Source organism: Populus euphratica, unplaced genomic scaffold (assembly GCF_000495115.2).
Source record: "Populus euphratica unplaced genomic scaffold, PopEup_1.0 scaffold162.1, whole genome shotgun sequence".
In the NCBI taxonomy this organism is placed as follows: domain Eukaryota; kingdom Viridiplantae; phylum Streptophyta; class Magnoliopsida; order Malpighiales; family Salicaceae; genus Populus; species Populus euphratica.
In genome coordinates this window covers 165108-182650 of record NW_011500047.1, presented here as the reverse complement: position 1 = coordinate 182650, position 17543 = coordinate 165108, and the positions used below count along the sequence as shown (strand labels likewise).

The 17543-nt window shown below is 33.9% G+C and overlaps 3 protein-coding genes across 8 annotated transcripts; 1 reads left to right on the top strand and 2 right to left on the bottom strand.

The window, feature by feature from the left end:
- Window positions 1–4311: 4311 nt before the first annotated feature.
- On the bottom strand, window positions 4312–7345 carry DOT4 (Pentatricopeptide repeat (PPR) superfamily protein). Its single transcript, XM_011001472.1, has one exon. It carries the CDS (start codon window positions 7236–7238, stop codon window positions 4599–4601), a length of 2640 nt encoding a protein of 879 aa, XP_010999774.1. The 5' UTR covers window positions 7239–7345; the 3' UTR covers window positions 4312–4598.
- Window positions 7346–7428: 83 nt separating this feature from the next.
- LOC105107517 (uncharacterized) lies at window positions 7429–9619 on the top strand. Of its 2 annotated transcripts, none has more exons than XM_011001470.1 (3): window positions 7429–7611; window positions 8438–8665; window positions 9062–9619. In XM_011001470.1, the coding sequence occupies exons 1-3, from the start codon at window positions 7503–7505 to the stop codon at window positions 9403–9405; spliced, it is 681 nt and encodes a 226-aa protein (XP_010999772.1). In that variant the 5' UTR covers window positions 7429–7502; the 3' UTR covers window positions 9406–9619. The 2 variants fall into 2 exon arrangements, with proteins under 2 accessions (XP_010999772.1, XP_010999773.1); XM_011001471.1 differs by having other exon boundaries at window positions 7459–7611; window positions 8412–8665.
- A 4243-nt stretch (window positions 9620–13862) lies between these two features.
- LOC105107515 (uncharacterized) lies at window positions 13863–16039 on the bottom strand. 5 transcript variants are annotated; one of them, XM_011001466.1, is made up of 3 exons: window positions 14570–16039; window positions 14087–14308; window positions 13863–14049 (listed from the first exon to the last, which is right to left on the bottom strand). In XM_011001466.1, exons 1-2 carry the CDS (start codon window positions 15487–15489, stop codon window positions 14101–14103), a joined length of 1128 nt encoding a protein of 375 aa, XP_010999768.1. In that variant the 5' UTR covers window positions 15490–16039; the 3' UTR covers window positions 13863–14049; window positions 14087–14100. The 5 variants fall into 5 exon arrangements, with proteins under 5 accessions (XP_010999768.1, XP_010999769.1, XP_010999770.1 ...); XM_011001467.1 differs by having other exon boundaries at window positions 13863–14308; window positions 14570–15668; window positions 15776–16039; XM_011001468.1 differs by having other exon boundaries at window positions 13863–14308; window positions 14570–15598; window positions 15776–16039.
- Between the last annotated feature and the right edge of the window lie 1504 nt (window positions 16040–17543).

Below are 17543 nucleotides of genomic sequence, written 5' to 3'. Positions count from 1 at the left end.
TAGCAGTTCACAGTACAACTTTGAAGTTGTGAGGTCCCATATTGTTTTGCGTGCAATGTCATGTGGATGAGTTGCAATGGCAGTGTAATATACTCAAGTAGATTTAAGCAAGCCTTTTCTTCTACAGACAAGAATTTTAGGACCAAGCACCTTTTAGGACCAAGCACCTGCTGCTTGGGACACTTACCATTCCTAGTATAGAAAATCTTAGCAAATATACAAGGTGGCATAATTTCTTAACCTAGGAAGCAGCCTTTGTTTAGAAAAAAGATGTCATAATAGAGAACTGATAAACTAACTAGGACTGGTGCTTGAACTAAACTACAGTGGACACAGATCAGCTCGAAGAAGAAATGAAAATTCTACCTTTAGAACCGTGATCTTAAAGGAAAATAAAAGGAGGAGGCCTAAGGTAATACTGGTAAAAAAAGTGTAGATAAATGATTGTCATCTCCATGTCTCTCTGAGTGCCTCGGTGGACTCATTCCTATTCCCTACCACAACAATGATAACTATCATAGCTCCATATGACTCCAGAGATGGTTTGTTCATCATGAGTCATGACAGAGGAAAACAAATGAGAAATTCACACATAAAAGACTCTGAATTGGATTACTGCAAATGGCATTCTTCATTTCTGCATAATATTTTTTTGGAAATGGCCTCAGTTGGAACACAGACAAGATTTCCCTTTTAGCATTGTGATCTAAATGTATTCTTGAAATTTTTTTATCTTCAAGTTATTTTTTTGTGTTTTTTAATTATTTTAATGCACTAATATCAAAAATATTATTTTTGTATGTTTTCAAGTTAAAATACTTTTAAAATTATTGTTCTTAAACATATTTGTAATTTAGGCATGTAAGAACTTAAATTTTAGGTCCAAGGAAGGTACCTAAATTCTATAATTTAGACATGTAAAAACTTAAATTTTAGGTCCAAGAAAGGTACTTAAACTATAGAGTTTCTTGAAGCATATAAACACAAGAAAAACATGTTAAAAAAAAATTAGGGGTGTTAACCATTTTTATATACAATTTAGGAACCTTTAAGTTTAAAGCAAAAATAACATGAAGATCTATTTTTTTTTTTTTGTGTTCATTGTTAGGTTATTATAAGTCACGTGTCATCATCACATCGGAAATATTCTAAAACCTTTTTATATTAAAGTAACTGTTATGCCTTAAGTGATGTGTCTTTCATGTCTTAGTGTTGCTTATTCTTTTCTTTATTTTTATCTACTAGATTCAAATGGATATAAAAAAATATATGACATAACATTTTATTTATAGAAAAAACATGACAACTCTATTAATGAAAAAATATCATTTTATCTCCTGAAAAAGTTACATGTATTATTTCATGATAATTTTGAATAATTATGCAATCATATCCCAACTAGGTTTTTCTAAATTTAGAATTGTAACTCCTAATATAAATTACATTCTTGCCTTTAATTTTTTAAACTTTTTTACAATCAAGTCTCATTTAATTAATCATCTCAGTTTAACTTATTACTACTTGTTCTTATTGTTTGTAATCCATTAGATTCCTAATATATTGGTCTAAATATAAATCATAATTCTAAAATAAAAAAGAATTAAACAATTTAATAATTTAATTTATTATCAATTCAACAATTAATTTATTTATATTTGAAGATCAAGTGTATTGTCTAGTAATATATCATTATCTTTCGAATATTAAGAAAGTCATATTTTATCTAAATTAACTTTTCAGTAACTATGTTCTTTGTATAATTATTATTTATTCATCAAGAATGTTTTGCTTTAAATATTAGAGCATGGACTATGTTCTATCAAATCATATTTATTTTTAACATCACAATCATTGATTATTTGAATAAGATTTAAAATATTTTTCAAATCACATTCCATCTTATACAGGGATTTCATAATCAATGCTATATGAGAACAGGTTAATTTTTTTTTAATTCACTTAGAATAAAAAAATCATCTCTTGATCAATCAAATATCTTTATACAGTTCATGTTTATTTGTTACCCTTAATTAAAACGTGTAATTAGACCAAAGCATAGGATTTCATTTATAAAACAACTTAGTGATCTCAAGTTTAAGAATCACTTATACAACTATCTTGTGAGTTTTTCTGTAAACACAAGTGCTCTCCATATAAAATTCACATGTAGGTCAATTTAGCATAAATATTATTAGACAAATATGTAGTTATATATATTTCATATACCTCAAGTTATAAGAACTATTATCTTCTTTCACAAAAGAAATAACATAATATGTATTTATTTTAACAGCTTCAATTAATGTCATGTATTAATAGAACATTGAACAATAACATTTAAAAATAATACTTTAATGCAATTGAAATACTTATAATTATAACCATTTTATATAGTATTTTTGTTTCAATGACTATATCTTTACTATTAATCAAATATAAAAAAATTATTTTTTAATAATAAATATAAATTTACATGAATAAAGTTTGTGCACTTGTAACTAACTAATTTGCTATATAGAATACTAGATAAGTGACCTGCACCACATCATAGGTCTATTTGTTTTTTTCATCATTGAAAAGATATTAATGTGGTCAAACATTTTCAAAAAAAAAGAAAAAATTTAAGATTTTGGTCATTGACCCAAATAAGTTTAATAAACTTGAAAAAAAATTAAGAAAAAAAATGTAGATTTGAAAAAAATAAGAATCAAATTTGATACAAAAGGAAAATCAAATCAAATCTTAAGGATGAAATAAAAAAAAATTTAATTAAGAAAAGAATAAGAAAATAACAATTAAAAGAATAAAGATCAAATTTAATATAAAAATCAAATGTCAAGAGATGAAATTAAGAAAATCAATAAAAAAATTACCAAATACATTGCAATTAAAAGAATGAGAACCAAGTCAGATATAAAAACTAATATAAAAATCAAATGTTAAAGGATGAAATTGAAAAAAAATTAACTCAATAAATAATTAAAGATCAAATATATTGCAATCAAAAGAATAATGACTTAATTTGACTAAACAAACAAATAACAAAACTTTTTTTTTTCATTGGCCAACATGTTGTTTTTCTATAAAAGGAGAGAGAAAAGAGAAAAGGAAGAAAAAACATGTGGCCAAAGTATAATCATCCATATTTTAATAGCACATATCTCATTATTATGATGGGGATGGTGAGGTGCATTAAATGTTATCTCGGATGATGGCATTTTGAGTTGTTTTTATGTTGTACGTGTTACTTGAAAGGTACTAATAATGCTCAGCACGAGCTAACCACTTTTAAATTTAAATTATAGCTAAAGTTTCTTCATTCAAACCTAAGAAAAATTGTTTTTTTTTTAAGTACTCTCGGATGATGGCATTTTGAGTTGTTTTTGTATTGTACGTGTTACTTGAAGGGTACTAATAATGCTCAGCACGAGTTAACCATTTTTAAATTTAAATTATAACTAAAGTTTCTTCATCCAAACCTAAGAAAAATTGTTTTTTTTTAAGTATATTATACAAAAAAAATTTGAAAAAACTCTTAAGGAAAAAGTTTTTAAAACTTTTAAGTGTAGTTTAGTTATTACATTGTATATTAAAGATGTAAAAATACCGATTAACCCTTTATTTTCTGTAATGCCTAAAGGGTCATATGAAAAAGATTTTCTTATCCCTTCCAAGCTTAATGAATTTGCCCTCTAATGATAAAATAATAATTTTATTGTGTGAATCGATGATGAGACATGAGTGTACACAGAGAACCTTTGAGCTCTCTTAGGTTTTTGTATAACATATTAGCACAAACATCTCTCAATGCTAGGAGGATAGCTGTGTAATTCCGAACTCCTTCCCGTGGCCATCTCCAAAATGTCTGAAAGATATAGTAGTAACTGGATTCCAAACCTGTTCTTCGTATTGTAATAGAAGAGGGAAATGTCATTGTTTCCTCAATTCTAATATGTTCAAAAATGGTCACAATACTCATTAGTACAGTTTAAGTTTTTGCTTCAGCCAAATCATTGGTGCATTCTGACATGAAATCTGCATGCCATCTCAGAAAGAGTTCAGAAACTAACGTCTGGTTTCCATCATTTTAGCTTTTAAGGAAAGCCAGCTCTTACTTTCTTGGAGGACCCTTTTCTTTGATACTCCAGCCGTGAATAATAAGCAAATACAAGGGATAGAGCTTCCGAGGGAGACAACCAATTAACCATAATACAAGTAAGACAGAAGTAGAAATGGAAGATGGCCCCTTAATAAGGAACAAATCTAACACAATCAAACTGGCATGAGACGTAGTTTCCTTCATGTATTAGATTTATCGCAATGATTCATAATCTGTCTTGAATAATATATAAATGAGATTAAATGAAATGCCTACCAGCCTCTAAGTGATTTGCTGCAAAAAAATAAACTGAGAATTACTAGTATCTATGCCCCTCGTTTGACCTAATATATGACAGAAACCCTACTTGAACTCCTCTCCTAAGATACATTTCTCTTGGACCACTATTTACAACAATTTACTAACTCATAATTGAGAATCAACCTACAAAGGGACGAGATGAGCTCTGATACATTCAAACCCCTTCTCTGCACTTAATTCACCAGAAACCTCTGCAACAACAAACGCCATCCTTGAAATGGTGAAACCGATTAGAATCTCTCAAGACAATCTCCCTTCCTAATGTCTTGGAAATGAACTTTGCCATCTCATGACAGTCACCACACACTCTCAGGTTCTTTGATACCCGTATTGTTCTCCCAGGTGGCAAGTTCAATATTCCAAAAGCCATGGCTAATTTCTCACTATGCCCACACAGAGCCGTTTCCTTCTGCAGGCTATCTGCATTGATCAAAGCATATCTTGTTTTAGGAAAGTAACCTTCTTCCTTCATCTTTGATCTCAACCTTTTCAACAAAACCTCTATCTTTTTGGCTTGTGGGTGTGAACTATTTCCAGAAAGAAAGATGTGAATTTTGCTCTTGACTTCTATCCAACTGCAGCCTGGGTTCTTCTTTAAACCCCGCTGACCAATCTTTTGTCTCAGCTTTTTCACCTCTTCCCATTTCTCTGCCTCGGCATAGGTATTTGCTAAAAGTACATAGTATCCCGTGTTCTCTGGTTCAAGTTCGAAGACGTGTTCTGCTACTTTCTCAGCTAATTTGACATCATGGTGAATCCTACACCCGGAGAGCAGTGCTCCCCAGATTGTGGCATCAGGTTCAATTGGCATTGATTTTATGAATTTGTATGCCATGGCTAGTTTCCCACTGCGAGCTAAAAGATCCACTATACAAGCATAATGCTCCAGCTTTGGCTTGATATTGCATTCATCTTTCATAACGTTAAAGAATCTCCATCCTTCTTCAAGCAATCCAGAATGACTGCAAGCATACAGTATTGAAATGAAGGACACTTCATCAGGCTCAATACCTGCTAGCCTCATCTCATTAAAGGTAGTGATAGCATTGTTCCCAAATCCATGCATGCCATATCCAGCAATCATAACTGTCCATGTGATCAAATCCTTTGTAGGAATCATATCAAAGAGCAACCGTGCAAGAACTGGTACCCCACACTTCACATACATGTCAACAAGTGCATTGGCAACCTGTTGATCAGAAAAAAATCCATTTCTCAATATATGACCATGAACCTCTTTGCCTTTATCTAGAGAAGCTAGGCTGGCACAAGCAGGAAGAATACATGCCAATGTCGTGCCATCAGGTTTCATTTCTAACACCATAGCACCAAACAGACTAAGAGCTTCATTGGGTAGACTATTTTTTGAGTAACCTCCTATCATCGTGTTCCATGAGATGATATCTTTTACAGGTATTTCTAAAAAAACTGAGTTAGCATCTTCCATGCTTCCACATTTCGCATACATATCCATGAGAGCATTGCACACAAATATATTTGATTGCATATCATTCTCCCTAATGTAATTGTGCACATCCTTGCCATTTTCCAGTGACCCATTACAAGCACAAGCATGAAGAACCGTTGTGATAGTAAAAATATCTGGGCTAACACCTTCCCTGTCCATTTCATGGAACAATCGAATAGCTTCATCAGAGAGACCTTCTCGAGCATAAGCTGCAATCAATGAAGTCCAAGTCACAACAGTTCTTACACTCATCAAGTCAAAAACTCGAATAGCACCATCCAAAACACCACATTTGGCATACATATCCAGTAATGTATTGCAGAAGGTAGTTTTCCCGTGAACACAGGCCTTCACTGCAGAACCATGAACTGCTCTACCCAATGAAACATAACCACAATTTGCACAAGCTTGAAGAATACTGACCATTGTAGCCAAATCCATATCAACTCCCGAATATAGCATCTTTTTGAAAAGTTCAACTCCTTTCTCAGAAAAACCATTAGCCACATACCCGCTAATCATTGAATTCCATGAAATAACATCTCTGTCAGTCAATTCATCGAACAACTTACGGGCAACATCAACTCTCCTCATTTTCAAGTAAAAAGCAATGAGCGAATTAACAACAGCATTACAAGAACCCAAACCCAATTTTAACAAAAACCCGTGAACCCATTTACCTTCCTTTACACTGCCTAAAGCTGCAAAACACTTCAATATACAAGAAACTGTATGAGAGTTAACTTCAACACCCAAATCCAACATCTGCCTAAATAAAGAGACACTCTCTTTAAAATCACCAATCTTTGTATACCCATTCATCATTAGATTCCAAAGAAAAACCTTCTCATTTCTTATCTTATCAAAAATCGGTCTCCCTTCTCTTAAATCCCCACAAGTTACATACATAAATACAAGTTTTGATCCTAAAACACTGTCAATTGAAATCCCACTAGAACATATAAATGAATGAACTTTCTTGCCATCTTGTAAGGATTTAAGTTCTGCAGAAAGTTGCAATATTGAGCAACAAGTTCTTGACTCAATTTCAGCTTTTGGAGACATGTAAAGCAGTTCTATTGCTTTATCAATATTTCCCATTTCACAGACCTCATAGATTTTTTTGTTCCAATCAGTGATTTTGTAATCTTTGGATTGGGCTGGTGAGGAGAAGACGGATACTTTGTCATAAGAAAAGTGTAGATTTGGTGGTAAAGGAGCAAACTTTGGATATGGTTTATTGGAAAAGAACACATATTTAGACTGAAAAAGGTGTTTTCCTCTGCTTTTTTTGTTATTTAGAGGGAGAGGAAGTTTTGGTGGAAGGACTGTGGCCATAAAAATCATCATTTGAAGCAGAAGAAGGCGGGAAAGTTCTAGCTAGAAATAAACTGAAAAATGGGATTTGAAGTTTGAAGCTTTTAATGCAAAACAAAAAAAACACTGCTTTTTCTAATCCATTTGGGCATGTGGAATACACGCGCCAAAGAGACATGTGATCTAGCTAATTTTAGCCATCGAAAACAGCTACTCTACTCCCACGGGTCTTGTATAAAGAACCTGTGAATCTAATCCACTTCACATATTCAGAGTCTCAAAGTTTGCCTGGAAAGGATGGTTTCTGCTGTTGTTTTTTATCCTCAGAACACTTTCTTTAACAAACCCTCATGTGTTTCTTTCAGCAAGCAGCTCAAGTTGGGGTACCCCATTTACTCTCTCAATGGTATTATCTCCTGAGCACTAATTGTTTTTGGAAGTTTGGCTCTTTATTTTTAATGCACATTATTTAAGTTTTTGTCTGACAAAGTAGTAGATTTTATAAATAGATTAGATCTGCTGCATGCTAAATTGCCTTCTAAATTACTGTATTTTGTTTGTTTTTCTTTGTCTTTTGTTATTGATGTGTGTGTTCATCATGTCATGAATTGAAAATGTTTAGATTCACTCACCATGAGCCAATATGTGATTGAGTTGTTGAGATCTATGTTAATAGGTGCAAAAGGTGTCGCTTGTATCCATCTCTTGTGTCCGGGAGAATAAATCATTTTGTGTTGGTGAGCTTGTATTGTGTTTAAGCATATGAGTTTCCCTCGTGAATTTGATGGCCCATCAAACTATTCATGGAATTCGAATGAAGGTGTCCGGCATTAGACTAGGTAGAGTGGAAACTTTAGCTTAATATTTAATTAATACACCTCTATGGTTATAACAGTTGTCATCACTAGATGCCATCAAGTCAAGGTTTGCATCTTCCAAACCTTGACAATTTGGTACTTGTATGCTGCTTTCAGTGGTTGTTGGTAATCCACGAGTCCCCTCCGTGTTGAGACTGTCAACAGCACAAACCGCATCATCTTTGATATTCCAGAAACATTTCATTGTCAGACAATGCTTAACTTCTTTGCTAGACTTTATTCCCTTGTCATTTCATTGACTTGTCAAGAACTGGCTTTCGATGCATGTGTTGGTACTGGGCCAAATCATTTTGTGAGCTTCAAACTAAGAGCTCATTTTTTGATGCAGCTTGTTAAATTTGGCTGAGATTGCAGATGGGTCCTTGGCTTTTGCTTCACAGAATGGTGTGCTTCAATCTTCTGATAGAAAACTTCCCTTGTCATCTAACCAGGAGGAGATAATGGCCCTTTTCAGACGGATACAGTATTCAATTTCGAAGGGAGAGTCTACCGCCACTGGGAAGAAGAATGCTGGCAGGTCTGAGAAGTCCCCTACCGATTCAATTCTGGAAGTCATTCTCCGTTCAAGGAAGCAAGTAAAAGGTAATCTAGATGGATATGCTTCTTTCAGTTTCAGACCAATGTTTGTTACGAGATAAAATCATTTTACATGCGTTTCTAGGAGGAATGTTCTTTAGGTTATAAGGTTTTTTCTTGCACAAGAGAATACTATCTATCATATTAAAAAGAAAACCAGTTCTCTTAACACACATTTGTTTTTTGTTTATATTGGAAACCCTTGTAGACATAACACAAATTTCCTTTCGTTGTGTTCGTTCCCTTGTGGTGGTGAAGAAAATTTCGTTATTGTCTCCTTAACCACTTATCCCCTGGATGATTAGTATCGTTACCAAATTTGCTCGATCACTCCTACCACAATGCATGTGGTTTGTTGACTCACTAAACATGTCTGATTTTTAGTTTCATGATTTATCGTAGACACAAATACAGTTACGGAAGGAAAGAAGGTCCCAACACACAAACGAAGTGTACCCAAGGTCCAGAAGATGCAAGCACGAAACGCCTTGGTGGATTTTAAGTTAACCAGACCACATTCTAATTTCACAAAGAAGTTTTCGATACCATCTCCATCAACGCCAGGAGAAAAGAATGCTGAGCTGAATAGTGAAGCATCAGAGGCCAAAGCCAGCGGCAGCATATCAGAGTTGCCAAGAGTAGAGGAAATGAAACTGGCCGAGCTGAAGGAACTAGCAAAGTCCAGGGGAATAAAAGGTTACTCGAAGTTGAAGAAAGGTGAGCTTCTGGAATTTCTGAGGCCCTAAAAAATGAGGAGTGCTTCAGCGAGAAGATAGGCAATCTAGCTGCTGGAAACCAACTTACGTGGCAGCAAGAAACTTAAATTCCGAGAACATAGTGTTTTCTAAATGCAGTTCCTGTGTTATTCTTGGCCCAGATTTCTTGACATTGTTTTACTTTTCCTCCATTAAGGTTGTCTGGTTCTATACTTCATTTGAGTTCAGTGGTTTTACATATGAAGCATATGAAGCATGGAAAGTCTCCAAGGGACGTAGTGTGATGGTAGTAAAGGATTTGAGATTTGTACAGCAGTAGGTCTTGAATTCAAGTTAGGATATGCATTTATTGTAAGGACTTGGAATAGTCAGTGTTTTACTCTAATTAAAAAAAGCATGGATGGATAAAAATTTTGCTTGCATCCATTGTCAATAGTCACCAGATTGCCTCCAAGAATACCACTGTCCCTTTTGGATCAAGAAAGCCCAACGTCCCAGATTTCCCTACTATAGGATACGCACACAGACGAACAGTAGTACATTATAATTCAAGCAAGCAACACCCAGCTGGCTGCTAGCACAAATCAATTCTTTTGAAGAGACTGGCGACAGAATGTGCAGTCCAACCAGGTTGACACCAAAATTATTGGCATAAACTAAGGTCAGACACGCCACAAAGCCGTGGAAGGGGAATACTGGACGCATGATATCTGCATAGCCCAACTCCAATATATTAATAGCACAAACAGCTGAAACTAGAACACAAAAAATCATTGAACTTAAGATTCCACCAGTTCAATTATCTCTAGATGAAAATTATAAGTTCAGGTACACATACTCCTGGGACATGTTAAGTTTTTAAACTTAAGTGGTGGAGAAAAGAACTGAGATCCACTATTCTGGGACATGTTAAGGATGATTCCTTCATGTTTGATCTGGAACCATTTCATTGCATCCTCCTTTGTATTCACCAGCAATTGGCTTGCACCCGCGACGGCGAGCCACACAAAACCCACGGCGTTCCAAAAAAAATGCAAGCCTGTTCATACCTGAGAAGGGATGATAAAGCATTATGGTCAGCATACAATACCAGGTCAAGTCATTAAAAAAAAACCCATCGAGCGAACAAAATTATCTTGGTTTTCCTGTGATTTGATTTTAATAATACTTAACATCTCCATATTTTATTTATTATCCTTTTACATTTTTCATTGAACGAAATGAGTGGTTTTGTTATCTTAAAAGTTAAAAAAAAAAAAACACTAAAATAACTATATATGATTACATCTCCCACTTTTACAAGTTAAATACTCTATCACAATTCTCGAATAGATCACAATTCTCTCTTTTTTTGAAAGAAATTAAGTGAGTCTCGTTCTCTCTCCTTGAAATTAGAGAAAATGAAAGTATGACCTTAAATTCATTCAAAGTTTCTTTTTTTTTTTGGGTGGTTGGTAAGTAAGTACAATTATAATTAGGGATGGATTAATCAACTACTAGTATAGTAATAGCAGTGTAATTATAACCATACAAAACAAACAATAAAATAAATATTATTTTGAATAACCATGTTCAATTACATTTTTAAAAAATTATTATTTATTGTTGCAGTTGAATTTAAAAAAAAACTTAAAATTAATAATTTTTAATCATTTTAATATATTAATATCAAAAATTAATATATGTATATATATATATAAACAAAAAAAATAAAAAGATAACTTCCACAGCGCCTATAAAAGTCTAATAAACTAAAAACACTGTAACAATGGTTAAAAAAACGAATAATAGTGTTTTTTAATTAAGAAACTTGTATTTCTCTATGTCTTAGATCTACCATCGTAGAGTGCTCTTATGTAAAGTAAATTTGCCAAGCAATTGCACTTGAGTTTTTGAACTTATTATAGTACTACTAGGAGGAGGAGGAGGAGGAAAGCTGACGTAGAAGATCTATGAATAAAAAAAAAAAAACAAGAACAACAAACCGGAGCTCAGATGCATCGGAATGCTAACTTGATAAGCAAAAAGATTCATGAATGAGACAGTATATAATTCACACGTGTTCTACTCAAACACTAGCCCGAGACCTAAGACTAAAAGATGGCAGCATACCTGACAGATGGGAAAAATGATATCCTTTTGCCTTTTGAGCTCAGGGTATTAAAAAACTCTTTATAGCGACTGCTGAGGAGAACGGAGGGGGAGGGGGGGTATTGACAGGAGAAAAAGCAGAACACGTGAGTTGCACGCTTGTCCTCTGAAAAGAGACATCACACGCAAGCCCTTTTTCTATATTAGAGTTTTGTCTGCCGCAAGCCCTTTTTCTATATTAGAGTTTTGTTTGTCTTTTTTAACTATTTGGCCAAGTGATAAGTATTTGGGATTAAAAAATTTATTTTCCTTTATTTATTTATTTAAAAAAAAAAAAGTAAAGGATGATGTATTTTTTTTTTTTATTTACGTGAGGTGTCCGGGCCAGCTTGCGCGCACCACGATTAATCCCCACGGCCCACTGAATACCCTGCAAACCCAATAGGTATATAAAGCACCGCGAGGGTGACAGGCGTACGTGGTACACGCAAGCTGGCCCGAACACCCACGTTAATCTAAAAAAAAAGTTTTATTTGCCCTTTATTTATTTATTTTAAAAAAAAAAAAGTAAAGGACGATGTATTTTCTAAAACAGCAGCAAGCCCCTTCCACCGCTAAGTCAAGCCCTAGTTTGTGGACGATGTATTTTCTAAAACAACAAATGATGTGTCTTCTAAATCAACGAATGATGCACCATTTACTCCCCTAGAATTTGGTGACCGGAGAATTTCTGAAAAGTTAAGGTATAAGTATTTTATATCAAAAGTTTATTTTTAATCTATTTTTCAGTTTAAAACATTCTAAATATTTAAATAAATTTATTTATGGTTTTAAGTTACACGAAAACTTTAGAGACTAAAATAAAAAATTCATTCATACATAAAAAAAAACTCAAATTCAATCCTTGATGTTTCAATTAGTTTAAATCAATAAAATTATCAACTCAATGTTTTAATTTATTTTTGATATCACTAAAATCCTATATCAAATCAGTAAAAATAAATTATCAAATTTAATTTTAAATCAATTTAATATAAAAAGATTAGATTGAGAAAAAATTCAAGTAACTAAAACAAATTAAAAAATCAAAAAAATAAAAATAAAATATTATTGGTAACTATTGCAACCCACATTGGATTATATATTTTTCTTATGTTGTATTTTCATTATTTTTTTAATATTTCTTCATGATATTTGGAGAGTCGGTGAGGAATCGTCACACGTTGTTAAGTAAGAAAACATAATCTACGATGTTTCCAATGGTACCAAGAAAGTTCACTTTCAAAACTCAATGGTCGCTATACGCACAACCACAATATGACAGCGTTCCTCACATGTTAGCATAGCATGTGTATTCCACTTGTTAGCCACCTTTTCCTTCTTTGTTTTTTGTCTTAGTTTCAGATTCTAATTATTTTAAATCAATAAAATTATATTTTATTTTGTGAAATTAAATATTAAACTAGTAATTTTTTTTCTTGACACTGTGAAAACCTCATATTAAGCTAACTATATAAATCATCAAGTTTAAATTCAAATCAACTCAACGTAAAAAAAATTAAATTAAAAATAAATATTAAGTGATTAAAAAAATCAAAGGATAAAAAATAAAAGAAAAAACAATGAGCTATTATAATCTATGGTGAATGGTGTTTTACTCCACAATAAAACTCTTTCTTTTTAATTAATTTATTTTAATGTCGTTCTAGCTATTCGTTTTGTCCATCGTGTTGACTATCGAGAACTAGGAATTTTTTTCTGAGATTTTGGGCAAGAATCTTGTCTCATATGTTGTTGTTTCAGCTTCACCACGTATTGCATCTGGCTGTATGGTTTGTGCGTTTTTCCTTTCTTTTTGGTTCTTCCGTTACATTCTCTGGTAAAGGGGGATTGAAAAGTAGTGGATTCTAGAGTACACGATCCCTGCTAATGCTCCATTTGACGAGGCAAAACTCCAAGATCGCGGGAGAATGGAAGATTGCAAGGGATGCAATGGCAATATTGTGGCCCCTTTTCGAAGCTTTCTACACTAGTAGCTCAGTGATGTGTGGCTGGAAGAGCCTCCCATTTTCGAAGCTTTCTACACTACTAGCTTAGTGATGTCCCATTTTCGAAGCTTTCTACACTAGTCAGCTTAGTGATGTATAGCTGGAAGAGTCTCAAGGGTTTACCCCAACAACTGGAGCATCTGGCATAAGAATCCCCAGCTATTCAGTGTCATTCGAAGGATCAAATGTACAAGTCCAATAACCCATGCAGAATCCGCCAAATCAAAGCTCATGGGTGAAATCAAGGCATCGCTATGGCTTGGCACAAAAATAAGCTAAAGACACAAGCGACAGTTACCCAGCTAATGACCAAAACGTCATGTTGTGAAGCGAGGTTCAAGGAAGAAGTAAAAGACAAGGAACACGCAACCTGACTTTCCATTAATAAACAAATGTGTATGAGAGCACTCAGTAATAGTCTCCACAACATAGAACTTTGCTGTCTATGTAGCGACTTGGGAGATCTGGAACCTGAAATTTTCAGGCTAAATTATGAAGACCTAAAGAGTCTCCACAAGATCGTTCAATGAATATTCACATGGAGCAACTCCTAAGAGAAGGCATAAGAATGGCAATGGAATAAATTCTAAAACATTTTCACCCTAAAAAACCATGGAAGCACAAAAGCTATTACCAAGCAAGCCAACAGGAAGTTACAGAAGGGCTGTCCCCGCCAACACCCTCCACTGCTCTCTGATGAGAAACCAGTGCTCCTGATAAATCTCCTTTCCAGAAAAGGGTTCTCCCCAGCACCCTTGATATTCATTGCTGCCTCTCCACATATTTCACAGATTCTGCATAAAGACAATATGGAAGACATCTCAATGAATTATGAAAAATAGAAGAAGAAAATATTCTCTGCTAGAAAATCCTGAGAAACAGTGTAACACGGCAAATTAAAATAAAGATTGAATGGCAAACTAGGATAGCCCTTACGAATAGTAAACACAAGAAGATAAAATAGGCCTGATCCAATCTCAACATCAATAACATTTATACATATATAAGCATAATGGTCATACTAAACCTTGACTTTCCATGCTCCAAACATTTACCTGTTTCCTTTTAGCTTAAACCATGTTTCAGCACAATACACATGTGCAATGCCAAGATCATCTTTACATCCACAACCAATCTGAATTAGATCCATGGAATTGGTTGTGGCAGTAGCAGTTGCGTCAGTAGCTTCCAGCAACCCCTCGGAACTCAAGTGACATATCCTACAAACCCTTTCTCCGTCACGGTTATCCCTAAAACGTCCTCCTCCTGTTCCACCGCCGTCACTCGTCATAACAACCACACACGATGACTTCCCCACTTTGCTCACTTCCTTCTCTGACTCGTCCATTGTTCCCTTGCTTAACCTCATCTCATTGCCCCTGAGTTCCAATCTTTGGTTTCCTCCATTAATTCCCGCATTCTCTTCAGGACCTATCGCGATCAGAGTCTCAAGCACAGCCCTAGAATTACTCGAATACCAACCTCTTCCTCGCTCAACTTGATTTAATACCTCACCATCTCCAAGCCCATGACGTGTTTCTTCATTTATCATTCCACCTCTGAGCCCCAACTCCTCATCTTTTGCCCCCAACTCCTTATTTTCTCCATCAACACTTGAAGTCGCCCCTGAATTCATCACAATAACAGTCTCAAGTACAGCTCCATTAACCATGTTAATTGTATTTGCGACCGTTCCTTCATTCATTGACTCTTCAATTCTTTTCCTATCACTTGTTACCTGACTTGCCACTCTCTCACTGGATCCCAACCCCTCAATATTGGCATTCAAAACCCCAGTTTCCACCACAGCAGCCACCTTCTCTCCTGAATTCATTACCTTTAAAGTCTCTCTGGCAACCCCATTATCCAAGGTGCTTGAATTTCCACTCAAATCACTGACACTGACAATCCTTCCCCGATGCACTTGGTCCAAATTCCCAATAATTCCTTTGTTTCCTTGTGTGTCTTGATCCATTACTCATAACAAAATAATCTCCACCTCTCTAAATGACTTCCAACGAAAGAAAAAATTCCTCAATTATGAACAGCCAAACTCAGATATCAACAAGAAGACAACAGCACCTCTATTGGTAGCGAACAACAAACAAAAGAAAAAAACCTCACGACTCCAAAACCTCCAAAGAAACCAAAAACCTTCAAAAAAAATATAAAGATAACCCAAGAATTGAACAAGCTTAATAATGGTAAATATAACTGAAAGATAATAACTTCGTAAAGAAAACAGTGCCTAGATAGTTTACCTACTCCTTTCGATAACTTGGAATTTAATAAAACCTGCCGCCATGTCTCAACAAAAAAACGTTTACTTCCAGGTTCAACTGTAATTAAGTTCACAAAAGAGAGATCTATCTATCTTTAAAGCAAAGTTGTCTCGTCAATTTAACTTAATCCGAATGTTGTATCTATGGACACAGATTTCTATGTGTACAGTGTGGGGCAGGTGTTGTTGAGAGAACGTGAAGAGCTTTGGTGGAAGAAAATAAATGGAAAGTGCATAGAAGCCGTTAATAAGGGTTAATTAAATGGAAATAATAATTAGTGATCACTTAATTAGGAATATAATTATTGGTATTAGGATTATTAGGATTTATTCATAAGCCGGGAGTGAATGCTGATAAGATCTCCTATTTGTTTTCTATCGATGGTAAGTTTTAATTCATGGCTTGTTAGGGATTTTTCACAAAATTTGGTTAATTCAATAGTACTATAGTAATTAATTGAGCATTTAACAGAGAGTTCTTGTTTTTTTTTTTTGTTTAATTTCTTCTCTTTCGAATAAAATAATAATCTTGTACTTCTGACTCAGTTTTAACAATCCTCACACTAAGAGGGCATGAGGAGGTAAGATTTCCATTGACTGGATCATACGTAGTTTGCCTAAATCAAAGTTGAAATACAAGTCACCTTTAAAACCAAAATAATAATAATAATAGTTGTCAATTCATAGATAACTTAATTAAAAAGAATTTATTTTATATCTTAATCATACCGTCTAGTCAACTTTCTATATCAAGATTAATCCTTTAATTAAACCCTTTTGTGTATCCGAGATATACACACACACATATGTCAGTAATTACTCTCCTTCAATTACTAAAATTTATTTGATTCTGTTTAATTTTATATTTTAAAAAATAAAAATATATTTTTATAATATATTTTTAAATAAAAAATAATCACAACCATAATAACATAATAGCACAGACATACAGAAAATGGTAAAATCTTATAACATACTTGTGACAAGAGAAAGAGACAAATGGTGGAGTGGGGTTGAATTTGAGGAAGGAAGGAAGGAGACGACACGCAAGGAATTATGTATGTTTCAAGCTTATCTGAGTTTATAACCAACGTACGTAACGTCTTGAAGAAGAAAAGGAGAGGGGAGATGTTGTCTCTGTCTAATGCTTCTTCTTCTTCTTCTTTTTCAATTTTTTTTTTTTTTATCTTGACTTGCTTGCAGGAGGTGGTATCAGAGCATCACCCTCACACCCACGGGTTTCTTCCACGGAGAGCATGGAAAAAATTCCTTACGTCCCGTTTGCCGGCCTCTCTCTTGGTCTTTTCGTTTATTTATTTATTGTTAAATAAAGCTCTGAAATGCAGAAAAGAATCGAAAGTAAAAGGTCTCTCTCATTTACTAGTTTTATATATATATCATGTCATGTCCTATCCCAGATGCATGCTTCACCCCAGGTAAAAAGTAGGTATCTTTTATCATATTTTTTTAATGTATTAAAATAATATTTTTGATTTTTAAAAAAATTATTTTCGATATTAATATATTAAAATAATACAAAATTATATTTAATTATTTTTTAACAAGTAAAAATCGAATTTTTTGGGCCGCCATCCTACATGGGCGAAATGGTTAATAAATGAAAAGAATGGGTACTCGTGCTAGGGTTCGTGCACCTGAATCAAGCCCCGCTTCTTGTCTAAAGTGATAATGTATTGTAGGGTTTTTTTTTTTATATATATATATATATATAAACTGTTCATTTGTCA